The sequence below is a fragment of the Poecilia reticulata genome, chromosome 17 (assembly GCF_904066995.2).
Source record: "Poecilia reticulata chromosome 17, P_reticulata-male-v2, whole genome shotgun sequence".
Taxonomy (NCBI): Eukaryota; Metazoa; Chordata; class Actinopteri; order Cyprinodontiformes; family Poeciliidae; genus Poecilia; species Poecilia reticulata.
The window spans coordinates 22,844,748-22,871,882 of NC_088846.1; the positions used below are offsets into that span (position 1 = coordinate 22,844,748).

The window sequence follows — 27,135 nt, forward strand, 5'->3', positions numbered from 1 at the left end:
CTGAGGAGTCGTGATATTTTGCTTCGGACATGAAAACATAATGCAATGGTCACCTAAGACAAAATGAGCATTTGAAACGCCTGCAGTCAAACATGAGTTCATAAAGAAAGGGTCTAAACCAGGATGTGTCCACAGAGGAAGATGTTAAGAGAAATTTAAGAACAGTTGCTTAGCTGGAACCGTACAAACTAGCACTCCACCCAGAAATTTAAAAGCTCTTTTGGTAATCTCAGTCTGTTTATAATTGAATACAATTGAAACAACTATAATACACGAAACTAAATCTCTGGCATAATCTATTAAAATGTTGCGATTTCTGCTCTGGTTCTACATGAACAGTTACTCTCCTGTGGCATCTGTCCTCCATTTTTTCCCCAGCAACAACTACTTCACCAGGAAGACTAATATCAGTGATCCTTGCAAGGATTTTGTGAAATTTGGAGCAGTAAAAAGCTACCAAACGCTGAAAGTAGTCTCACTTTTCTACACATAATCAGTCTGTGTTTTATTGCCATAAAGTGACATAACATAACTGTCGAAACAATATTTTGTGGCTATTGTTTAGATCTCACTCTGTCTTCAGTTGGTTTCCCCACAACATGTTAAGGTTTCTATTGTTTTGGTTTGCATAGTGTATTTTATTACGCTCCACAGAAGTTGTGAAACATAGCCCATCATTTTGTTAAATAAGTAAATAACTTCTTTTTTTTTCATTTTCTTTTAGTCGTTTAGTTTTCTAAACAGACACTGTTAACTCGAAAACGCCGTGTTGTGTGAATATGCTAAATTCACTACAGTCTGAATTAAAAACATCGAGGACTAACGGTTTCCAAGCCTTGTTCTCCACTTCACAAATCATTGAAACTAAAACTGAGTTTTTTTTTGTTCGCCTTTCATGTAGCAGCCAGTCTTCCAACTCCGATGCACGGTGACAAAGACGCAGCGCTATCAGCGCCACCTTCTTATTTTCCGCTCAATGCAACCAGCTGCAACTTTTGTCGCTGCGCAGCTGCTGCTGGATCCTCCTCATACAAGCAAGCTGGGCTCATTTAAAGCCAAGACAGGCGGCTTGATGATGTCACATCCGTGGAGTAGGGTCCTCTGAACGATTAGCTCGGATTTTCGCCGCATGCGTGCCCACAAACTTTTTCCCTCCTCCTGGATACAAGGTTTCTCCCCGCTCGGCCGGATGGCACGCGTGACGGACGCGAGTGGTTGGACGTGCCGCCCTCCTCCCGATTCCCTGGAAGTCTCGGTTTTAACCACAGAGTAGTGGACGCGGCGGTCAAGGCGCACGGATATATATATATATATAAATATATATTAAAAAAAGAGGGGGGGACAAAACTTCAGATTTTTGTTATCTAGGGTTGCTGAGGTGAAGGTGGAGCAGAATGTGGTCGCTGTCCGTGGTTCTGAACCCACTGCTGTTCCTGTTGTTGTTCGGATACTGCCCTACTGTGGTGAGTTACCAAAACACAAAACTACCTCACGTTTGCACCTGAAGCATAATATGAACACGAGCGGATCTGTTTTTATACGCGCTGTTAGAAATGTGAAGTTTAGGAGAGTTGGCATTTATTTGTTTTGGGAGGAGCATCGAATTATCTTCTGATTTATCTGATCATTAACACAGGAATGAGTCACCTTAGCTTTCTGTACTATGCATGTATGTATTCATTCTGTCTTTAATAGAAATAGAATATCTATCTATCTATCTATCTATCTATCTATCTATCTATCTATCTATCTATCTATCTATCTATCTATCTATCTATCTATCTATCTATCTATCTATCTATCTATCTATCTATCTATCTATCTATCTATCTATCTATCTATCTATCTATCTATCTATCTATCTATCTATCTATCTATCTATCTATCTATCTATCTATCTATCTATCCATTAGCACAAGGTTGACTGTTTTCATTATTAGATTTATTAGCTATCCTCTTTATATTGTACAAAAATACTAAAGTTAGACCATTGCTTGTGGTTTATCTTAGCTGTATAGCAGTAATTCTATTTTGCTTTTGATGCCACTGCAATTAGGGATTTATACATTTGCATATTTTGCATATATGTCAGATTTGGTCCTTTAATTAGCATAACAATCAAATATACCACTTTATGGATGGTCTCAGCATTTCTAAACATTTTGGGAGTAGTTTGGAAAACAGAACCAGCAGCTTGCTGATTACAATACCAAAACCAAGCAATGCTCATTTAGGTTCATCCCACCCATGTAGAGTTCTCCCTTTTTTTTTCTTTTTTTTTTTTGCCGGTGTCTTGATTGCAAAGCAGTTTTCCCTCACCTTGCCAGGACTGGCTCTCTGGCTTGTAACTCAGAAAGAGAGGAAATATTTTTAGACAGAAGGAACACTTCTTCAAAGGAAAGGAGTGGGAAAAACTCATAATGAGTGCTCAAAACAAAGGAGGGACCAGCTGTCTGAAGTATTTAATGGGGGAAAACGAAGAAAGTCTTTGTGCAGTGTTCCGTTTAAACAAAAAATAATCAAGTGGGGAGAGCATCTGGCTTGGCTAGGCATCAGAATCGCTTTAATATGAGAAAATGTGAGCGTGAAAAGAGGGGAGAGGATGTGAGTCACTCAAGAGACAGTAGAAAGCGCTTTTTCAGAGATTACTGACACCAAATTATTTCAGAGGTCTAAAAAAATAATCAGAGCTGGAGATGTTTTTCTACTTCCTCCTGCTTTTATCCCAGCTGATTGCAGATCATAGGCATAATGTCACGTTGGTTTCTCGGCGTGCGCACTTGTCCCCTAGTACTTTGTCGTGATGTCATCCTTTAGCAAACTTGTCAACACATTTTTGAAGTGTTTTCCAAATTTCATGGAGCACACGATTAGCATAGAAGCTCTAGTTTGCATGTAAATACGAGTTATTATATTTAAATAACCTTTTCTGAGCTGATGTGATGTTCTATTAGTGTTTGAAAAAAGTTTGAAAAAGAGTGAATTTCAAAACATGATTATGTTAACACCTTATATATATATATATATATATATATATATATATATATATATATATATATATATATATATAAGATGTATACACAAAACTCATGTCAAAAAGAAAAAAATAGACATACATTAAGAAATGAAATGCTGCCTCTTGAGTCATAAATTGAACTATCTCCATTGGCTCGATCAGAGAGGATGTGCTCTTTGTATCCTGTGCCAAATGTTCTTCAAACTGCTCAGGCTGACAGACTGGGGTGAATGGCAGAGTGAAATGATGGCTGCATTTAAAAATCAGGACACCCGACTTTTATTTAAATCCATAGGCTTCCTAGTTAAGCGCATTGTTCCCGCTGCATTCCCCCTTGGGGCTTCGTTTTCATTATGTTGAACACATTCAACATGGGCTGTCAAAAAGGCTACTATTTGGGACAAATGCTCCAACCACAATTAAAGTTTATTGGCACATGCTAACACTCCAGGATGCTCAGCACTGTCTTTAGATCTAGTGTGCCACTTTGTTACTTCTGTTGTTCTGATTTTCAGATGGGAATGGCCACAGTTCTTGTTTCAATTGCAGTTAATTTATGACAAGTATTTCTGTAGTAATCAAGCGATGGGTGGGTGGATGGATGGATAGATCCTCAAAGCTGGAGAGTGATGCTACACGTTTATTGAAAACTCATATTACCCAATATAAAGATTCAAAACTCCATCCAATGATGCCAAACCATGGTGAAAGTTTATTTTCTGAGTCTGGAAATAGAATAATTTTCTTTTTCCATTACATTCTCACTCATCCAGACCTGATAAATACCTGAATCTTATTCCACATTTTTAAAAACATTTTCTGGACTGGGAAAGTGGTTTTTTTCTTTCTTTTTTTTTTTTTTTGGATTTAGACAATAGCTTTGGAGAGCCTGTTGCATGTTCTAAAAAGGAGAGAAAAATGCCTGAATTCATGTTTCTCTGTTACTCCCTGCAGGGTTTTATATTAAACAATAACAGAACAGTACAATTTCAAAACTCGTGGTATTCATCAAGACTAGGCAAGACTGTTTATAGTTGAAGAGACAATTCACTGGAGACGACACACATTGAACAAAGACGTATCTTACAACAAAAGCATTTTGTTCTTCCAAGACTTTGAAAATAAGTTTCTGGAACGGGTTTGTGTCAAAGCTTTTGGGAAATAAGGCAACGAATGAAAAAGCCACAACAATAACCGAACATTACAGCGATAGTATGGGCTACTTTTGTTACGACGATATCATCGGTATTCGCTTTCTTTGTCTCCACAGAGGTATGTGCAGTGAATTTATGCTTTGCATGTTTGTGTGCAGACCATCAGGCCAAAGGAGGGCTGGCAGGTGTACAGCTCAGCTCAGGATGCAGATGGGCGCTGTATCTGCACAGTGGTGGCACCTGAACAGAATCTCTGCTCCAGAGATGCCAAAGGCAGACAGCTCCGCCAGCTACTGGAAAAGGCATGAACACACCTACACACACACACACACACACACACACACACACACACACACACACACACACACACACACACACACACACACACACACACACACACACACACACACACACACACACTGAAGTGCATGTAAAGTCTTTTTTACAATAAGCACACCTGAATTTATACAGACATTGATTTTCAGCTGTTACTCATATCACTTTGCTGCTGTAATCCTCCCATAGATTGTAGCAGCCCGATTCACAACACCGTTTTCTGCCTCTGCATCTATTGCATGGATGAGATCAGCTAAATGACATGTTGTGAAGATGAGATTGCCTTCCATCCTATCTCAGCAGAACTGGAGTGTCATCTGTTTTGCAACCAGTGGGGCCCATAAAGAAATATTGCAGTATTTTTTGAAGCGAGGTTCCATTAGAAGAAATGAGTGGTTAACACCTTACCCACAGTTGAGAAGGAATTCAGCTTAGTTCATCCTTTTCACCTTCTTGAAACTACAGACGTCACTGTGGTTAATGCAGACACTTTAAAACTCTCATTGCATTTGCATTAGGTCATTATTTATAAAGAAGCTGGTAATTATTTATGGGGGAAGGTAGCAGTTCACCACTAATGATTTTCCTGGCCAGAAGGGAAACGGAGTCCCTCAGATGTGTTCTGGGTCTGGGTCTACCCTGTTGTTCCCCTCCCCACCACCCTAATGAGACACGTTTGAAGTCAACTCCAACAGGAGGCATCCTGGTCTGATGCCCACCTAAAGTGACTCCTATGCAGGCGAGACCAGGCTGTATGTTGAAGCCCCCCCGCCCCGAGCTGCTGAGCTCCTCACCTGCAGTGCAACCACACAGAGGAGCTAGCTAATGCTACCTGCTTGTGTCTGGAATCTTGATCTTTTGGTCATGATTTATGATCCATATCTCTTAACAGTAAACAAATCTCTTTCTCCATCATATGAACCAGAACAGCACATCCATTTCCGCAGAAGATCTCTCCATCTCCAGCTCCATATTGTAGTTACTCATTAATAAGACATTAATATACGTGAACTCTTCTGACTGAGGAAAAGAGTGATCGACCTCTGACCAGGAGAGAGCAATCCACATTTTCCTCCCAGGAGATTCATCACTCTTCTGTGAGCCCCTCTAGTTGAGCTCATGGCTTGAAGATGCCAACAGAACCACATCATCTGCAAGTAGAAAATATGAGCATCCTAATTCCCAAACATCCTAAAGTTCCCAATTCAAACATCATTCTTTCAATGACCACAGTGGAATGGAGACGAGGGAACATGCTGACTGCATCATAGAGCACAAGCTTGACTGTTTTCATTGTGCTTTGATTATACAAGAACAGGATTTGATCGCTCCTCCCCACCATAAAATTGCAGCAATCCTGACAAAATATCTTAGGAAGCTTGGTTTTTAATCATGACGACTCCAACAAGGTCTAAATCCAGCATCCCAGGAAGAACCCAGTCCACACTTTGTGCTGGACAACTCCATTGTCTGCAATAGAGTTGCTTTTTCTCCTCAGTCCTCAGAATCTTGGTGACTAAATTAGACGTAGACATCATTTACAAACCAGGGAAAACACAGGGTGTATGCAGTTTATGTTTCACACATCTACTAGCAAACAAATATTACAGCACTGGAGTCTCTCTCCGAAGTGACTGTCACGTCCTGATTTAGCCTACATGTAGCCACTGTAAGCCGATGCATGCTCTCTGTCATTTGCTGGGGCCTCTGACACTAATGTACTAACCTGCCTCAGGGCTTCGGAAAGGCCTTTTCAGTATCCCTCTGCCCAGGCCAGGGATGAACACAGTGTGTGATGGTTGTGCTGCATTGCTTCTGATGTGCTCCAATAATGTTGGCTTTATTACAATTAGAGTCAAAGAGAGAGAAGAAAGGATCACTTTTTTTTTTCTTGTCCGTGTGCCCTACAAACCTAGTAAGCTTTTTGTTAAACCAGAAAAAAAGGGTCCCTGTATCCTTGTTCTTCTCTCAAATAAACTACCAAATACTGCAGATTCATTGACTTTTTTTCTTGATGTCTGAAAGAAACACACAAAAGTCAGATATTTATTGAAATCAAACATTTACATGCACTGTAAACCTTTTGTTCCCACTAGCTGACATAAAATCAAACTATTGCTTATTTTTACTAAATGTTTTCATATAGGTTAAAAAATATCTGAGTTAAGGCAGACTTCAAATACATTGGTTTCTTGAGTGAAATCATGAACACATCTAATGTGGGGAATTAATATTTAAAACAATTGTTAAAAGCTGCATAAGGGTACTAGCAGAACCTAAGATTTGCACCAGTATGGGTTAAAAGGCCACTCAGTCCAAAAGAAAAGATTGCAGTTTGTAAATGTAGCTTAATTTGTTAGGACACCTTCTATGTTCTGATGAAACTAAGTTAAGATCATTTTTCATAAAGCCTTGAAAAAAAGTGAATGTTCAAGCCTTTCAGCACTACCTCAACGTTAAAGTAGTACGAGGGTGGCAGCATCCTGTTGTGTGGTTGTTTTTGCTGCAGGAGGGACTGGTGCACGTCACAGAATAGAAAGAATATTAAATGGGAATACTCACATCAGCCAGACATTAAAGCATCGGAAAAAATGGGTCTTCCAAATAGGCAATGATCCTAATAGTTCAGCAAAGTTACATACAAAGAGGTAAATCCCAGCAAAGCCAATGTTTTGTAGAGGCCATTATAAATTTCTGATCTCAGCTCTACTTCAGTTTGAATTGAATTTGAAGAAAATAACAATCTAATCATCCTTCTGACATTTGGCAAATGGAAACAAGGAAGTTTAAGTGCCTTTCTATGACAGTCAATGAGGAATGAAAAGCTTGTTTTCCCTTTTTATACAGTGTATGTAAATCTGATTGAAATTGTACGTTTTAAAGCTGATACATCCTGCAAGTTTGCTGAAAGGCAATCACACTGGAGGTCAAGGTGTTGTTTCGTTTCTGGAGAAAGTAAAGTGAAGCGAGGCACTAAACAGCAGAAGAAGAAGGAGGACATTTTAATCTGCTGGTGGACGGGAAAATCAATGCTGCACCGTCTGATTCTTTTCAAAAGGTACAGAACATGTCACAGTCAATCGAGGTGCTGAACCTGCGCACGCAGAGAGACTTTCAGTACATCATGAGGATGGAGAGCCAGATCAAAGGGCTGCGGTCAAAGTTCCGGCAGATCGAGTCGGACAGGAAGACCCTCGTCAACAAAAACTTTCAGGTACATTTTGTTTGATTTTTAACTGCATGAGAAACATCTCGGAGCGGGTTTTGTACGAGATACCTGATATGCATGTGAATACGTAAAATTGAATCCTTGACAGGATCATCAAAGGTCCACCTCTGCCCCGAACAAGGATAAGTTTTAAAACTGAGACACTGTTTGACTGCAGCAATAAACCTGAAAACGTTGAGGTTTGTTTGATCTATAAAAGGGCAAAGAATGTTTCACAGAGCTGACCAAGGAGAACACTTTTATAGAATAGAAAATTACACATTTAATTACTTTCTATCTGTAAGGTTACCTTGGAGTTTCAACTTTTATCTCAATTTTTTTTTCTCAGTTCTCTTTCCATTGCTATTTGCCTATACAACAGTTTTCAGATATTTCTAACAGAAATTTGAAAAGGCTTTAACTTTTGTTCCCTTTTTAATACATTACAGCCATAAATTTCAACATATTTTGCAGGCAGTTTTAGATATTAGACAAACACAACATAGTTCAGAAATGTGTCATGGAAGAAAAATGAAACATGGCATTCAATAAAAATCTGAAAACGTGAGATGCATTTGTATTTACCAACCCTCTGCCTCCTCACTCTAATATCTTTTGATAAAATCTGGCTTATCCAACTGCCTCTAGAAATCACCTAGTTATCAAATACATTTTCTGTCTGTGTAATTAATTGCCAAACTTTGAACGACGTCACTGTGCCTCTTCCAAAAAGGAGCAAAGTGACCCAAGCCCCTCTGGAGGAGCTGCAGAAATGTTCTGCTCATGCACTGTGTAAAACTGGCCTTTATGGAAAAGTGGCTAACAGGAAGATACCTTTAACCTGTAAGGGTCCAAATCCTACTGGTTTAAGCCAGTGTTTGACACCAGAACTTTTGAAGCCAAGTCTTGGAGTGGAACTTTTCCAGAAGGGGCAGTGGTTTGAAATGTTTGAATACAAATGAGACGCCAGCAAATTCCTTTAAAACGTTTAGAAAATGTGTCCATTATTAATCTTGAATTTAAAATTTGACTTGAAAGAACTCAAGTGAATTAATAAGTAGGCTCAGTCTGGACAGGTTGTTCTTTTAGATCTATTCTTTATGTGAAAATTGAAGGACTCTTGGGCCCCACCATCAACCTGAGGACTCTATGAATGTTTCGGAACATTTGCTTCGATTTTTATGGGATTTGATGTAGAATGTGCCAAAATTTGTATTTTATGCAAGACGCAAAAGTGAAAGCGTGATGAATAAATGGAAAAGAGGATGTGCAGTTGTTTTATATCACGTAATTACAGTCATTATTTTATTTTCTAAATTACAATTTCAGGATCTGAAGGGGAAGATGGAATCCCTGCAGCCACTGATTCCGGTCCTGGAGCAGTACAAGACGGATGCCAAGCTAATCTCCCAGTTCAAAGAGGAGATCAGAAACCTGTCCAGTGTGTTAATGGGCATTCAGGAAGAAATGGGAGCCTATGACTATGAGGAGCTGCAGCAGAGGGTCCTGAACTTGGAGAACAGGCTTCACAGCTGCATGAACAAACTCAGTGAGTGTCTCCAATCAATGACAAAAACAGAAAGGATAACTGGCACATTTCCTGCTGGTGCAAGCAGATTGGCATTTTAGCTGGAGAGCAGGAAGCACGACAGAGCTGTAGCCAGAGCCAAAATGATTTTAGTTGATTGAGGAAAGCCTCATTTGGAATCACAGGACATTATGTTTTATTGCTGTAAAATTGTGAAGCTTTGCGCCATGGCATTAAAATTTACAGGAAAATCCCGGTTTTATTCAAAGTGAACAAAATCAAATTTAGCCTAAAAATGTGATTTTGTTTTGTCAGATCTGATTCTCTCTTCTTTGTTGACATTTGCGACTGGGACATAAAGTGTGATTGCATCACTGCACCCACTGACGCTTAGCTGGACTAATAAGATCCATTCTTCTCCCAGAGCTACCTTGTCTTGCGTTAAAGGCTTCCATAACTAGATCTCCAGTTTTCTACTACTCACTTTTGTCTGCCAACGCGTCGACATAAAGAACTAACTGATCTATTCTAACACTTTAAAGATTGCTTGGCTGTAGTGTTGGGCTGAAGCCTTTGATTGAGTTGGTAAAATATGAACTTAATGTGAAACTGATCAACTTGTACAAGTGTTGCCTTGCTGGGCATTTAGAAGAAATAAGGTGTCTAGCCAGATGAAATTAAGTACAACTGAAGCACCTCTGATAATAAACCGTCAAAAATAAACATTTCTCCACGTTCAGACAGATGTGGTGTGGTTATACTTCAGCACTTGCGTGTTACCTTCCCCTTGTATTTATTCAATCGTGAGAGCTGTAGTGTTGGCAGTGCTCACAATGCCGCCCACATTTTTGTTGCTGCCTGCACTTTGAGTTGTACTCCAGTCATAATATGAGAACATAAGCGATGAGAGCCGTGTGACGTGTTTTACAGCATGTGGCAAGCTGATGAAGATCACTGGGCCGCAGACAGTGAAGACTTCAGGGACACGGTTTGGAGCTTGGATGACTGATCCATTAGCTTCTCTTAAAAACAACAAGGTGAGTTGATTTGCTCTGATTTTCTGCTGTGCAAATGGATGTTTGCAGACGGTCTAATATACTTAACATCATCCTTAGTCGCTTCTTCTAGATGCAAGACATTTGTGATTAAAAAGTAGAACTACTGCAGTTCTCATTGTACCCTGTATAGTGCAATGGTTTTGTAATTTATATGTTTACATTACATAGCTGTGTTTGATAGACAAAACTCCAGAGTGATAAATGTCGAGTTAAGGTTTTAGTTTAGTTAGGTTAGTTGTTAAAAATAAGGTGTACTCTTGCAAAAGATTACATGTATATCATTTACTGGAGATTTTCTCTTTAAATGTTATTTCAACTGTGGATGTCTGTGGATTATTTCAAAAGTGGATGTCATTGAGTGGATTGTATATTTCACAAATTAAATTCAGTAAATCAGAATTGTACATCATATAGATTTATTTTAAATATTGCAGAATGTAAAGGATACTTTCTGTGTCGCTCTCCCCCACAGGCACAGATGTCTAAGCACAGCATGTAGAGCAGGTCACTGAACTCATGTAGACAGGAAGCAGCTCACATTAGTTCTCTTCTCTGTAATTATCATTGGAAAAGGTGGAAAACGGGGAAAATGCAGGTTTGTTAACTCAACAAATATTGTGGAGTTTGGCAAGCCATGCATATAACAGCTGCCATGTTTCTTTTTCTTTTTTTTAAATTGGATAGGCAAAATGTCATTTGCTTACATAAAATCAGACTGTGAACAAACAAGTATTTTGAAGTTGAGATCAGCCAATGAATCTGAAACGGATAACAGGAAATGTCTTATCTGGAACTCCAGTCCAACACTTTGGACTGGATCAGAAAACACTCGGCAGCCTAACAAACAAAAACTTGGAATTTAATACTTCACATATGCTGCACATAGATAAATATGAATATTATGCAGGGCTGCATGGTGGCACAGTTGTTAGCATTGTTTTGGGCTTTTTCTAAACGGAGTTTGCATGTTTCCCCCATCAGTGCGCGGATTATCTCCAGGTACTCCAACTTCCTCCCCCAGTCCAAAAACACGACTGTTATGTAAATTGGTCTCTCTAAATTGCCTTTAGATGTGTGTGTGTGTGCATGGTTGTTTGTCGTGTGTCGTTGTGTTGCCTTTTAATGGACTGATGTCCAGTGTGTGTCCTACTTTACCCAGTAGACGGGCAGCAACACACCTGTGTCCCTGGAAGGACATGTCTTTACAGGAAACTTTTCTGTTATTCACAGAAAATATGCAGATGGTGAAGTTTAAAGTCTGTAAAGCAAACTGAGTGCTTACTAAAATCTTTTTTATTTTTTTGCAGAAAAAATGTTAAATTATTTAAAATTGACTCTTAATAATTAAACTTTATTATATTCTTTTTTTTCTGTGTAGGACAGTTGAATTATTAACATTCCTAATGAGTTGACCTTGTCCCACATCCTAGGAGCCATCTGGACACGAAGAAGGATCTGCTGCTGAGTCTAAAACAGGCACATATGGTTTATGATGTTAAGCTTTACTAATACTGATAAGATATAATTATACAGCAGCAAAGAACATTCAAATATATGTTTTCTATGTATTGTACCCCCCATTTTATTGTGCATTCATTGCACTGACAATCATATTATCCCATCCAGGTAGTGCATTCTTTTGATAATTACCATTTTTTTGAGGAGTTGATTCCAGAAAAGGCATCGAATTAAGTAATAATTATAATATGGTCCTTTTCCCAAGACCAGATAGTTTAATGACCAAATAGTTTAGATGCACCAACAGTAAGTCATGTAATATTTTATATTACATGACTTACTGTAATATAAGTAAGTCATAATGTATGAATTTCTTTGTATGAAGAAATTCATACATTTCTTCATACAAGAAATTGTTAAGGAAGAATTTTTATATTACTGGTAAATTTAGCAAAACTCTGGCTCTGATACTTCCTTTTGATCCCGGGTTTTCTCGCGTGGCCACGTGCGGGGACAAAAACACAACAATGCGTGTTGACGTCACAGAATTACAGGATTTAATCCAATCAGAAGAAAATATAAGATAGTACAGGAAACTAAAGAAAGACAGATACAAACATTGTTACCTGAGACAAGAAGACAAAGAAATATCAAGGACGTCCTTGGAGAAAGAGCTGGTGCAGAAGTAAAATAAATCAGCTTTTTTCTGAATTGTTTCCCTTGTGCACAAACTTTTATACCTGTAGGTGTGTTTTCCTCTTTAATGTATTCAAATAAGGCGTATCTCTACTTGACCAATTGGAAGGCATCTCTGGCCCTTTTAAATTTTAGAAAAAGTCCCGCAGTTTGGTCGCAAGATCAAACACCTTTTGTTAAATAAGGTAAGCAGACTCTCCGAATTCATGGTGGTTTATGGCTTTCACAGATAAGTATGAAAAGCTAGAACTTCCTACTGACTGTTTCCCAACAGACAAAGAGCAGATCAGAATATCTTGGCAAGCAATCTGCTTTAACTACAGTAAAATATATCAATAGGTCAGAATATGTTATAAATTTTAAAACTATAATTATGGTATTTCAATCAAGTCATGATAAATTCTAAAACTAACTTATTTAAATTTATTTTCTTAACACTATCCGGCCTCCTGTGGCTCTACAGCCATCTGGGCAAAGAGAAACAGATGCAGGAACCTCACAGGTAGCTGTGAAATTCTGGTTTCTCTTCTGCTCTGCCAGGAACAAACCTTTAATCTGTACTTTTAATTCAATGAAAAGTTCTCCAAAAATCCAATTTGTTCTTCTGCACTCAGCATCTCCAAAGTTTAGTTCTGATATCAAACCAAAAGCAATAGATAATAAACAGAAAATAATGAAGTACAATTCCTGTTTCTAATTAGGAATTAGAAACAAATAAGAATTAAGACATTCATTCACCATAAACCTAAGTATTTTCTAATACTAAACAAACATTTTCATGTGATCTAATATAGTCAGAAATAATACAATTTCAAATACATTCATCATTAACTAAATTAATTCTAAAACAAGATAATAGAATTTTTAGTCAAAACATGTATTAATAACTAAGAAAAATGTCTTACAAATTAAATGTTAGTGATTTAAAACATTTTATGTTATATTCAGTTTTTTGCACCATGTCAGATGTTAGTTCTGGAAGATTTCTCATCCTGGTTACGTGAACCGACCAAAGTTCCCTTTCTCACAGTAATTCAAGTGATTCTGTCCTCCTTCCTGCATATGTTAATTTATGACCTCCTGTCTTTAATGATAAGACCCCAGGGGTCTGAGCCGAGGCTCTCCTGCAGATCTATTTCAATACTTACCCAGCAATAGTATTTGTTTCAAATCACTAACAGAAACCTGTTCAAACTTAAGAAATTGGTTCTAAAAGGTTTAAACTGTGTTAAACACTCAAAATAATAATTTTTCTCAACAGTCCCCCTTTTGAGGTCTGAGATACACAGACCTCACAAAAAATTGATTAGGCCTTCCAATATAGGAACAAAAAATTCCGTGTACTAGAATAACCAAAACATTTACCTTCTTATACAGTCCCCCTTTTCAACAGGACCCCTCAGCTCCACATCCCCCTCATCTGCAGCACCACAGTAAAGCATCTGATAGGGAGGCGGAGCAGGTGGGCCTCTGCTACCCTTAGCAGTTTTATGCATCTAAAATTAAACTCCTTATTCTACCTGTAGATGATAGATTTGTTCTGTCCAGTAATTTAATACTCACCTGAAGTATTGCAAAAATTTGTAACAATCTCAATTTAAATGTAAAAATAACCATTAACCTTTTAAAAATCCTATAACTCAATTATTTCAAAACAAGCAAAACACATTACAAATCATCACCCAAAAATGATAAAATGGAAAAATGACTGAGGTACACAAAACTTACCAAAGATGGACACTAATCACAAAATCAATACTGATCATAACAATTACAATCCTTCAACAGTGTAAAAAGCAACAAAAAAAGCTGTCAAGGAAAAAGAAATTAGAACACATATAAATCAATTACACGTTTTTTTTTACAGAATTCAATAATAGTCTTAGAGTCCGTGTCTTTCTTCTTTGTCTTTCCTCAAAAACAAAAGAAGTTCTTCGTCCAGAAATGATCTAAAAATACGCGCGAAAAAAGAAACGAAAGTTCATTGAGTTCGCAAGAAAAGACGAAAATACGCAAAAGAGAGAAGATGTGTTAACGGTGATCCTCTTGTAACTTGATTTCCTCGTCGGGTCTAAACCTCAGGTTCCCACCTGAGTGTCCGTTGCTCACTGAAAATTGGATTTATTGTGCCAATATAACAGTGAGTTTAAGGAGAAGGTGCAATCTCCTTTTCTTAATATAAGGACACCGGAAACAGGAGTATTATGCCTGTCCGGGCCTTTTAAGCCTCGAATTCCAGGAATTAGAAGTGGTCATGGCAGGAATTGCTGATCCTCCTCGGTCCTGGGAAGTGCCTGCAGACGCTCCTCGTCTGAAGTTGCAGATCTTCTTGTACGTCTCGGAGCGCGTTGTGGCTCCTCAGCTGTTGTGCAGTGACTCCAATGGAACCAGGTGTCTCCTTTCCCTTGCAGACGGACAGCATGAGACGTCCTTTCCACGAGTTGGTATGGTCTGGTGAAGCGAGGTTCAGACCACTGTCTTTTGATGACCTTCAGCCACACCCAGTTGATTCCTGGAACCGGTCCTGAGCCTGGACGGTCCTATGACGTCTGGTATTTTGCAAACTCTGTTGCCAGAACCTGTGACTCACTAAAAACATAATTATGAAATAAATGTGCAGGTTCACCTGTCCATTCTGGAATCCGAGTGCAGGTGCTGGAAACATCCTTCTTGTGTGGAGCTCATATGGACCCTGTTGATTTGTTAATGGACATTCAAACAAACATCCAATAATAAGCGATGCATTTACCCAATTTAAATTTAGACTGTGCACAGTTTATAGCCAATTTTGTTTTATTTACTCTCTCAACCTTGCCTTGTGATTGGGGATAATATACTGTACCGAATAAATGGGTCAATCCGAGCATCTGTTCCACATTCTGCAGATCTTGATTCCTAAAAGGAGTACCATTTACTCACCTGATCTTTGTTAGAAATCCATAGCGTGGAATATAATGATTGATCAAGCAGAATATGAAAGCTTTGCTGTCTTCTTTTGCGCTGGCCACGCCTCCAGGTATCTTGAGTATTGCGTCCAGAGGGATTAATACCTACCAGCGTCAGCATATCTATCCTTTAACCCTGTCTTTGAGAAAAGATGCCACCTGTGCTCCAGGTTTTCATCACCTGTGTAATCCTTTCATGCCAAGTCCATAGACTTCTTGAAAAACCTGGAGTCTCATATCCGGAGAAAGAATCACCTTACCATTCAGTCCTTGTCTGAGTCGGTCATTAACTGACTCCTTATTGCTCATCAGACTCCAGTGGACACCCCTTTTTGTGTTAAAATATCTTGTACAGATGATTCTATTCCACCTGCTTCAGTTCTAATACTTACCATTTTAAAGGAATGACAAGAATCAAACAGCCTTCTTGGCTGTGTTGTCAGTGGCAGCGCCTTCAGCTGTCACTCTTGTCCTGCTTTCTTCATGACCCCTGTTTTAATTACAATAACAAATTAACACAGGAATAATGCTTCAACCAATTTCAATTTCCGTTTCATATTTTATGCGTTTTTAAGAACCCTGCATTTGTTGTCTTCTATGTTTTTGACTAAAGTCCCAGTTAAACGTCATTAAACTGAAGTCCTAAAAGGAGTGTGGGTTTTAATATTTGTATCTTTTTTAAATCTCTCTATCTCACTGTTTACTCAATGTCACATGCTGTTTTATTTCAATTATGTAAAGCACTTTGAAATGCCCTGCTACTGAAATGTGCCACACAAACAAAATTCAATTTATGGATTGGTTCTGTTCCTGAAACTCACTACTTAAATCTTAAAGTAGTGCATATGCTGCTTTTATTTCATATTTACAACAGGAACCGTCTGTGTACAGACTTCTCAAATCTTTCACTTGTGGCACAGATGTGCTCTCCCCCTGTTTCTGAGGCAGAACTGTGTGCACTCAGTTCAGCCACAGAAACATCCAAACTAAATTGCAAATGGCAACAGTTAGAGCCAATCGTTATCAGGATAATCTAGGAGCATAGTTCCTACCATTCCTAGTCATACAAAGAAAGTGCAGCATGTCCACCACAGTCATATCCCGGGTGATTCAAACTCACAGCTCTGTGACTTGCAGACATCTAAATGATTTGAAACAACAAAAATGAAAATGAAAAAAAATAAAAAAAATAAAATCAAATAAAAGAAGCTCTGTTCCTGGAGACTGACAGCTCAGATGTACACAGTGTATAACACTCACTAACTGAATGTGATAACAAGTATGTGCAGCCTTTATCCAAGAACACAGTGTAAGTGCATTTAACAAAATATTATTCCTTTCTTTACTGAATAAAAGCTTGACCTCTAATAAGTAACACTCGGGCCAGCTTCTGTTGTCCCCTCCACTGCAGCAGACTTATGTAAACGACCAAAAGAGGAGGACCTCGTTAAAAATCAAAAGCAACAGGTGTGATGTCAGCGTGCCCCAAGTCAGTGGGACATGTGGCCCAGAACACTATATTTCATATGTTTCATGGATGGGAGAAGAAAAAGCGAGGAGCAGGACTATATCGTCAGTCTAGAATCAACAGGGAGCATGAAATTACACCTCCCAATAACTAAAGCCATGAGCCAGAGTGCAGAGCCAAAAGATCATATGGCACCGCCACTTCCAGCATGCTTTTGAGTCAAACTCATGCACCAGCAACAGTTATTTAGCCACAAAATGCAAAAACATGTTCCAGGCACTACCTACTAAAGTTACATCAAACTACTCCTGGAACCATTCTGTCCAATTAAATAATTTAAACAGGGTGGCATGGGAAAAGGTCAAAATCAACCCAGAGAATATAAGTGTTCGGATCTAGGGTTTCCAAAGTGAGAAGCAGGACCAAAGCTTGGTGTGTTCATTCGTGTCCAGCTGTCAGCCAGGTGCTCCACTGATAACTGCAGCAGAAAATGTCCATGTGTAAAATCATGCACAAGCGTGTGCAAAAATGTGGCGACAGGCAGAGTCCAGTGTACTGCAGAGAAAAGAACCACTGATTTTATTCAGTCAGAGAGGTCAGTGTTCAGTATGGAGTGTGCCACTCCTGCAACCACCACAAAATGGCAACAAATGTCCATCATTCTTCACGTCGATCAGGAGATCTGGCAGTGATCTCAGATCAAAAGGTCCTGCGTGTGTCAATATCGTCCAGCTTGTTTGCACTGTGCATCACATCATGGGACCGACGCAGGATCTGGTGCTTCTCTTGGCAGTTATATGTCAGCCGTACTGCCTCCAACAGGAATATGAAGCTTGTGTGGGCATTGTCCAACCCAGTGGCCTTGTTCACCACAATAAAAACACATGTCCCTGCAGTTCACACCTTGTTGACCCTTCCCCTCACACCTGAGAAACCGGTGCCCTTTCCTTTTGCCACGCCAGCCTGGAGCTAAATTCTGCCAAGATGCAGCTGCATACATGCGAGGGCCAGAATGTGTTGCTGGAGCAGGAACCCGACCCAAAACAGGTGGAAAATTTTCTGATAATGTATCAACTCCCACCTGCATTTGTTTTTCATGTTTCATCACTTTGTATCTAGCCTCCTTTATCTGAAGCTTAAGCAATTGTTTCTTTAACCGCTCCAGCTCATCAACCTCAGTCCTCTCCGCATCCTGAAACATATGCAAATGATGTAACAGATGTTTCTCCCACTCAGCATGATCACAACCTATCAGCTCCCGATTTTGGGTCATCTTTTCAGCTACAGAAGAAGGGACACCAGCTAGGATGACGAAATTGTTCCCTCTGCTCTGAATGATAGCCGGATGTAATCCCGTATGTTTAATCCAGATTTCAATACCCCTGTCCAAATAGAGTCTGGGACTATTAGTAAGGTCCCAAGTAAATTTTGGAATAAACAAAGGAGCCGAGAGGGGGGAAAAAATCCCTACATTAAAGCTCTGTTTATGGAGATGAACTGTTCCTTGCCAAAAACCAAGCAACGAGCCCATTCGTGCCTGATCTGCTCTGCCTTCTCCAGGTTTTTAAAAGCGGCACCCTTAGTGAATAAACCAGCTTCACGAAGGTCTGACCGGGCTGCAGTCTCATCCGCGACTGCCCGTTTCAAAGCCTGACTTAAAATTAGGCCCAAAGGCATTTCGGTATTTAAAAGTTTATGCTGTTGTAATACTTCCCGTTTCAAATCGTCTGCCGTCACTTTAACTGTGTTTCACCCCAATTGTTCCAAAACGCTAAGTAAACCTGTGATCTGTTCATTCAAAGTTTTCCACGGACCTGAACAGAAACTCAGAATCTTATCATTTAACAAATCAATATCCATATTTAACTTAACACAAGATCCGCAGCGCAAAACACGAATTCAAATCACACAAACAGCAGTTTTCAAACGCAGCGTCCCACTCACACTGATTCGCTCACACAGCGCCACAGACACACAGAGCTCTTTACATACAAACAGCACAGATACAGAGAAAAAAGAGAACAAGAGAGACAGGCTCAGGTAACAGGAAAAACGAAGAAAAGAGGAAATTTTGAAGCCGGCTAAAATATAGTTCTACTGCAACGCAAGAAATTCCCAACATTCTAATTTTCAACAACTTTTTCAGAGTCGGGTCAAACTCAATTTCAATATGTTCTTCCATCAATCCGCCCAGCTACATAATTTACGAAGAGCCAGCGAAGAAGGCGACATCAAAACCCGGCAAATAATAATTTATCAAAAGTCTCTTAAATCGCCAAGCGACAGACTCAGCCAATTTAACCCTTAAAATATCAGTCTTGAGGAACGAGCAAATTCCCTGGCCGAATCAAGCCAATCCTACAACTAGAAACACAAAATTAAATCCAATTAAATTTGTTAGTTTACAGGCACAGTAACGTTCCTGTAGGCCACAATTAAAGCCTAGCTTAAGACAGAGACTGCGCCGTTTCCCTGTTTGAGCCCGCCACCGGCTCCCTGTAGTGTGTATTCATTCATTAACATTAAACTATGTTGCTCTTTTCGGGGGAATTTTCTATGACATTGCAGAGAATTCCATAATTCTGCGGCGTCGCACAGCAAAGGGAAGTCGGAAGGGTCAAACGAAGCGCGCCGCCCGCAAACTTAACAGGCTTACCAGACCGCAGCGTCAGACCCAGACGAATTAAAAAGTCCCCAGGCGCACGTCCGAAACTTCGGAACCGGTACGAGCCCCAAATGTTAAGGAGAATTTTATATTACTGGTAAATTTAGCAAAACTCTGGCTCTGATACTTCCTTTTGATCCCGGGTTTTCTCGCGTGGCCACGTGCGGGGACAAAAACAACAATGCGTGTTGACGTCACAGAATTACAGGATTTAATCCAATCAGAAGAAAATATAAGATAGTACAGGAAACTAAAGAAAGACAGATACAAACATTGTGAGACAGAAGACAAAGAAATATCAAGGACGTCCTTGGAGAAAGAGCTGGTGCAGAAGTAAAATAAATCAGCTTTTTCTGAATTGTTTCCCTTGTGCACAAACTTTTATACCTGTAGGTGTGTTTCCTCTTTAATGTATTCAAATAAGGCGTATCTCTACTTGACCAATTGGAAGGCATCTCTGGCCTTTAAATTTTAGAAAAAGTCCCGCAGTTTGGTCGCAAGATCAAACACCTTTTGTTAAATAAGGTAGAAGCAGACTCTCGAATCATGGTGGTTTATGGCTTTCACAGATCAGTGTGAAAAGCTAGAACTTCTTGATTGTTTCCAACAGACAAGAGCAGATCAGAAGATCTTGGCAAACAATCTGCTTAATACAGTAAAATATATCAATAGGTCAGAATATGTTATAATTTTAAAACTATAATTATGGTATTTCAATCAAGTCATGATAAATTCTAAAACTAACTTATTCCAAATTTATTTTCTTAACATATCCGGCTCCTTGTCTACAGCCATCTGGGCAAAGAGAAACAGATGCAGAACCTCACAGGTAGCTGTGAAATTCTGGTTTCTCTTCTGCTCTGCCAGGAACAAACCTTTAATTCTGTATTTTAATTCAATGAAAAGTTCTCCAAAAATCCAATTTGTTCTTCTGCACTCAGCATCTCCAAAGTTTAGTTCTGATATCAAACCAAAAGCAATAGATAATAAACAGAAATAATGAAGTACAATTCCTGTTTCTAATTAGGAATTAGAAACAAATAAGAATTAAGACATTCATTCACCATAAACCTAAGTATTTCTAATACTAAACAAATTTTCATGTGATTCTAATATAGTCAGAAATAATACAATTTCAAATACATTCATCATTAACTAATTAATTCTAAAACAAGATAATAGAATTTTTAGTCAAAACATATTAATAACTAAGAAAATGTCTTACAAATTAAATGTTAGTGATTTAAAACATTTATGTTATATTCAGTTTTTGCACCATGTCAGATGTTAGTTCTGGAAGATTTTCATCCTGGTTACGTGAACCGACCAAAGTTCCCTTTCTCACAGTAATTCAAGTGATCTGTCCTCACTCCTGCATATGTTAATTTATGACCTCCTGTCTTTAATGATAAGACCCCAGGGGTCTGAGCCGAGGCTCTCCTGCAGATCTATTTCAATACTTACCCAGCAATAGTATTTGTTTCAAATCACTAACAGAAACCTGTTCAAACTTAAGAAATTGGTTCTAAAAGGTTTAAACTGTTTTAAACACTCAAAATAATAATTTTTCTCAACAAAATGTATGAAGAAAAGCATACATTTCTTGTTGTCTAAGTATTGTTTATTGCAGTTAATTTTATACAACGTTGCTGTAATAAGAAAAAGGCACATTTTTAAGTGGTCAATTTTAACAATAATTATGCTGCTTAGAACCTAATTATGAGAGTTACCTCTTATTTATCTGTATCTGTAATCGTCTTCCATGCTTCCACTTTCAAACATTACAAAAGTGTTTCCTGCATCTGTCCACAGGTTTGGTACATGGACAGCTACACCAACAACAGGATCGTGAAAGAGTACAAATCCATCAGTGACTTTGTGGCAGGAGTTGAATCCATGACCTACAACCTTCCTTTCAAATGGGCCGGAACCAACCATGTCGTCTACAACGGGTCTCTGTACTACAACAAGATGCAAAGCAACATCATTGTCCGGTACAGCTTTGAGACGGGCCTGGTCATAACCCAGAGGGCGCTGGAGTCAGCAGGCTTCCACAACGTGTACCCGTACACATGGGGGGGCTTCTCGGACATCGACCTGATGGTGGACGAGCTGGGCCTGTGGGCCGTGTACGCGACCAACCAGAACGCGGGGAACATCGTCATCAGCCGGCTGAACCCAGACACCCTCCAGATCCTCGACACGTGGAACACGGAGTACTCCAAGAGGAACGCAGGCGAGTCGTTTATGATCTGCGGCACTCTCTACATCACCAACTCCCACCTCACTGGCGCCAAGGTGTACTACGCCTTCTCCACTAAAACATCGACGTACGAGTACACAGACATTCCCTTTCACAATCAGTACTTTCACATGTCCATGTTGGACTACAACGCCAGAGACCGCGCCCTTTACGGCTGGAATAACGGCCACCAGGTCCTGTTTAACGTTACACTTTTCCACATTATTAAAACAGAGGACGACTCTTAGAGACACTGTGCAGGTGAGAGAAGGAAAGAAAATATACAAAACTGGAAGGTTGTGCCTAAAAATATTCAGATAATTTATTCAACTTTTAATTTATCTTTGTTTTACTCATACTAGTTTTTGTTTTATTTTTGCCTTTTTTCACCGACTTACCTCTTTTAATATTAAACTTTAACTTATTTCTGTACACTGATTTTCTAATTAGTGTATATTCTATTGATAAAACAGTTTAAAAGAAAGATAAAAAACTGTGTAGCTTTTTGACCCCTGAAACAAACGGACAAATTTCTGTGGCATTTTACTCTTCATATTTATATTTTTTTCTCTCATGTAGAAAGTCCATTTATTTATGCACACTAATTTAAGAAAATCTTTGACTGTGATCATTAATCATTTATTCTTTCCTTGCCATTTATTCATAATATTAGTATAATTATTCCTGCTTTTCACTGCCTGCATTTGGCTTTGTATTGTTTCCCATCTCAAATTTTGCACTTGACCTTGTGACATGTGGGGAGGGACCATAATGTACCTGTACAGTTAATGTACTTGGCCGTTTTTGTGTTTATGTGGGGGTTATGTGGTCGTCACGGTCACTGGATATCTTGAAGTACCAAGTCAAAGTCCTTAGCGACCACTAATATCTGACTGCCTTTAACTTAGTACTCTGAGATATTGTAGCTTTTTTGTAACTTTAGCAGCAGTTTGTATGCCTTATTCTGTGTAGTATGTGCCGTAAGCCGAAGGATAACACTTCTTGTGCATGAATGTTGGCTATCCTGGTGGCATTTTTACTGTATTTGTGTGCATTTTGTATTTGCACAACATTGCATTCTCCTCCAATGAAGCTACTGTCATGATCCAGTTTTACATACTGCGCTAGTTCAGTTCATTATGTGTTTGTTTGTGTAAATAAGACGGTATCCATAGGTAAATAAAATATTGTTTTCATATGACTAGTGACGTATGTTTTTTCTTTCTTAAACAATGAAAATGTCTTAAAGATTTATGGGAACAAATGTCAAAGATCACCGCAGTTTTCAAATAGCTCAGTGCTCTTATAGGCCCTGGTTACACTACTTAAACTTTTTCAGAAGATAATTCTTTTGTTTTTGTGTGCAACATATTTTTACCCATAAGCTTAAACTCTAAGAGAAACATCTGCCAGTACATGTTCAGCACCAACAAGTCTGAACTGGTGGCCAGAACCCAGTATCCATGCCAACAATTGGTTAATTGCAGATACTAAGTCAGATCTGCGATATTTTTTTGTACAACATATGTGACGCTCTAAAATTTATGAAGGGGTTAGGGTTAGGGTCTTTTTAACCAATATAGCTGCTGTCTAAATGCTGCAGGGATGAGGACAACAGAAATAGAGGGATCAAAGAGTGCAGCCAGAACGCGCCCCTGAGTGAAAGCATCAACAAACCGTGTAATTAAATCACCAGTGGTATGGCAAGGTTATGGATGTTGACTTTGACGTGGGGATCATTTGAAAGGAACCTTGTTTGAACCTCAGTTTTGACAGGTTTCATTTATTTAAAAGATATTGAAGTGCGGGATGTTCAATTAGTGAGTAATGTGTCATTTGTTTCAGCTTCCTGTGCAATAAAAAGTTGAAAGAGATAAAAGAAACCCTTTTTCTTGCTTCTTGGTTCTAAATGTGAAGTTTTCAACGGAGGATAATATGTGCAAATCCCTGGACAAATGACACATTCTCTCTCACAAGCTCCAAGACAAGTATTGCAAGTTTTTCCTCCTTATTTTCAGGCTGCTAGTCGAGCCAAACAAGCTGATGCTTTGAAAAGATGGAGTGAGATTATCTCCTGCCAAATCAGAGGTCTTATTTTTGCTGTACAAAAATAATGAATGCAAGATGAGCAGATTAGCAAGTGAAGACTGGGAAATGGATTTTTGTGGTAAGTAAATCTAACAGTAAATAGCACTCTGCACACAGTGAAACCCAAGAATAGAAGTTAATTATCAGTTAATTATCTGGCAAATCAGTTTGTTTGTTTTTTACAAATCCTTAGGATTAAGGAGGGGAGCGGGATTCTCATGAGGCAATTCTAAAAAACATAATCCTTAATTTTATTTTCTAAAAGATTGAAAACTTTCACTATTCTCCAAATCATTCACTTTTTACACTTTTGCAGAGGGTTGTTTACTTTTTGGAAACTCTTTCAATCTTTTTGGAGATCATATGTTGCTAAGGTAGATTATACACATAATCAATCCCAACAGTCTCTCTGTAGCAGTCAGCAGTATTTTTGATAGTGTGAACACAGAACTGTTGTATCCTAATCTCTTGCAGGTTGGATGCAGAGCTTCCTCTCTCTCCATGTCAGATCAATACATACCAGCCAGACCGGAAACATCACAAAGGTCAAAGTAACATGCACTGAGTCTACACCATAGGAAGAAGAGACAAGTATAGATTTCATGAGATATTGATGTCTCGAGGGCAAAGATGTCAGCGAACTCCAGGTGAATCACCATGCAGCCCGAGCTAAATCTTCCTGGGAAGCGGCTCCAATATGGAGTTAACATATTTCCAGCATACAGCGCTGTGAAAAAGTTTTTTCACCTTATAGATTTGTTTTCTTTTTGTTTTGTTTTGTTTTTATCATACTGAAATGGCTCAAATAAAATGTAAATATCAGGTAAAGATGAAATACAAATTTGTACTCAAGTAAGAATAGCAGTACTTCAAAATATTTTTACTCAAGTACAGAAGCATTTGGTTTAAAAAAAGGTCTATAACCAATATTTACAGTAGGTAACACATGTTGCAGCATTATAAAGTAGCAGTGACAACATTTACTCTGCTAATATTTGCAGTATGCTCACTTTACCTGCAATGGCACAACAGGCTCAACAGATGGAAAACAACAGAACAACAAAGCTTGTGAAAAAAACAAGAGGCTTCACTTCAACATAAGCTGTAGGTTTCTGTCTGTGTTTAATGCATTTTACTTAAAACACGTTTGTTCATCATTTAGTGAAGTCAATCTCAGGAGATAGAAATTTTGCTTAAATAAGAGTAGCAACACTTCATAATACTATTACTCAAGTAAAAGTCCAAGGTAAGGTGTCATGAAAATACTCAAAAACAAAGCATAAACTCATAAACAACCTAACCCTACCCTAAATAAAGTTTTATTGTCCTTTGATAAATCTAAATGTTGGAAAAGGGGTTATCAAATGGAAAAATGACAAAAGAAAAACCCAGAAGGCAAAGTAGAATAAGAGTCCATATAAAATATTTTTATCACTTAAGCTAGAGCTTATATTCTAACTGTTCATTTCCACTTAAATTATTTACTCAGAAATATTATAACTCTCTTGATGGTTGAGGGAATGTATTGTTTAAATTTTCTCTTTCATGCTTTGCATTACAACTATACATTTATTCATCTTCCAACTCTCTAGTTGTCAAGGTTTTTTTCTGAGTTATTATTGTGGCTTTGAAAATTTCAGTATGCTGCTTTTGCATGTAAAGGCTCCCATGTTGGCATCGCCATTTGCAGTTGCTGTGCGAGCCATAAATTAGACGTGGCCAGCGTCCAAACTGGAATGGATTAAGTGCAGCAGATTTCCACAAGTGTTACATTTTGATGTGTGCATGTCCCTGAAATCTGAGTGTTTTCAAAGTTGTTTCATTTTATAATAAAATTAGGTAGTTTGTACTTTTTTAGGAGTTTCTAAATCTCTTCACAGTTATAGCGAAGAGATTGGAAAAAGAATTATACAATTTTCCTCATAATTTCTAACATAAACAAGAACTTTGTTTTGTTTGCTCTTATATTTTTCTTCATATTATTTGACTTAGCTCTTTTCAGTAATCATCAACTATTTTGCTTTCAGCATGCAAGACATTTTCCAGTATTACTTTTTTTCTTGTTACAAAGTAAAGCTAAATGTCTGCTTTGAGGAACATATTAAAATTACATTATTGATTTCCTCATTTAATTCAATTTCTTTTTGTGTTTTCTTTTGTTCGCTCAAATTAAATTCTTTAAATGAAACATCAGAGACTCGTATGCCGAGTTCAAAGAAAGCAAAAACCGCACAGCAAAACCTCCGCATAAACTCACCATAAAGGGATTTGAGGATTAGCCTCAACGTCTGCTTTTCGTAATTCTAAATGTGTTGCTAAGTAACGGGTGGAATTAATTTCATTTCATTTATGGAAAAAGTAAGGGTCAAAGAAATAAACAACACCATAGCAGAGTGCAAAATAGAAGGGGGTGTGCTGACGGGGCCACTTTGTAGCACATGATAAGTGTTTATGCAGAGCACCAATTACCATCACCTAAATGAGAACTCTAATTACCGTGATCCTTTTAGTACCGGTGTACAAGTATGCAGTGGGAAGCCGTAGTCATGACTGTAGCATCTGATTAAAGCAGCTTTAACTTCCTCAGAGCTGAAAAAGAAAATTATAGCAGCAAAAAAGTTACAAATTATCATGACCACTTCAAATGATGACAAACGGATAAAGAATATGCAATTCATATAGACTTGGGTTAAATTTGAACATAGTGTAATATCACACTATAAGCTGCAGTTTAAGGTTAGTTTTTCTGGACCTTTTGCTTTTAATTGGGGAAAAGCAAAAAGAGAACACAACATTACATTTATCAATATTTCCATCAATGGCTTTCTCCATGAAAAAAAAAACACAATAAAACACAGAAACCCTGAGCTAGGAGTATATCTACAGATAGAAAGGGGGGGAAAAAAAGAGTAAATGGCAACTACAGACACACAGCTAAAAGTAGAAGCATGGGGTCAGTCATACCTGCCGAGGGAAAAGGCAAAGAGAGAACACACTGTTATTGTCAGCACTGGTTTCCTCACTGCCTTTGTCCAGGAAGGAGACACAACTAAACACAGAAGACAGACGATACAAAATTAATGCTGGCAAAAGCTCCGCCAATGATGCTGTCCAGAAATAAAGACACAACTAAACACAGGATCACAGAGACAGCCACTTTCTATGGGGAAAAAAACAAACAGAGAAAATAAACAGTTGATAGCAAAATTCATCAAACCAGCCAACAACCCATTTACTTTAGAGACTGTGCAGAGTCTCTAAGGGATAAGTACA

At 38.5% G+C, this 27,135-nt stretch overlaps 1 protein-coding gene and 1 long non-coding RNA gene across 2 annotated transcripts; one reads left to right on the forward strand and one right to left on the reverse strand.

Annotated features, from left to right (window-relative positions):
• Window positions 1-906: 906 nt before the first annotated feature.
• LOC103479745 (noelin-3-like) lies at window positions 907-22,975 on the forward strand. Its single transcript, XM_008434368.3, has 6 exons — window positions 907-1,463; window positions 4,329-4,472; window positions 7,565-7,720; window positions 9,044-9,263; window positions 10,173-10,279; window positions 21,345-22,975. The coding sequence occupies exons 1-6, from the start codon at window positions 1,395-1,397 to the stop codon at window positions 22,020-22,022; spliced, it is 1,374 nt and encodes a 457-aa protein (XP_008432590.1). The 5' UTR covers window positions 907-1,394; the 3' UTR covers window positions 22,023-22,975.
• On the reverse strand, window positions 10,735-27,135 carry LOC145547994 (uncharacterized). The gene is made up of 3 exons (XR_014084264.1): window positions 26,827-27,135; window positions 26,359-26,451; window positions 10,735-10,852 (listed from the first exon to the last, which is right to left on the reverse strand). It is a non-coding gene; the product is annotated as an uncharacterized LOC145547994 (long non-coding RNA).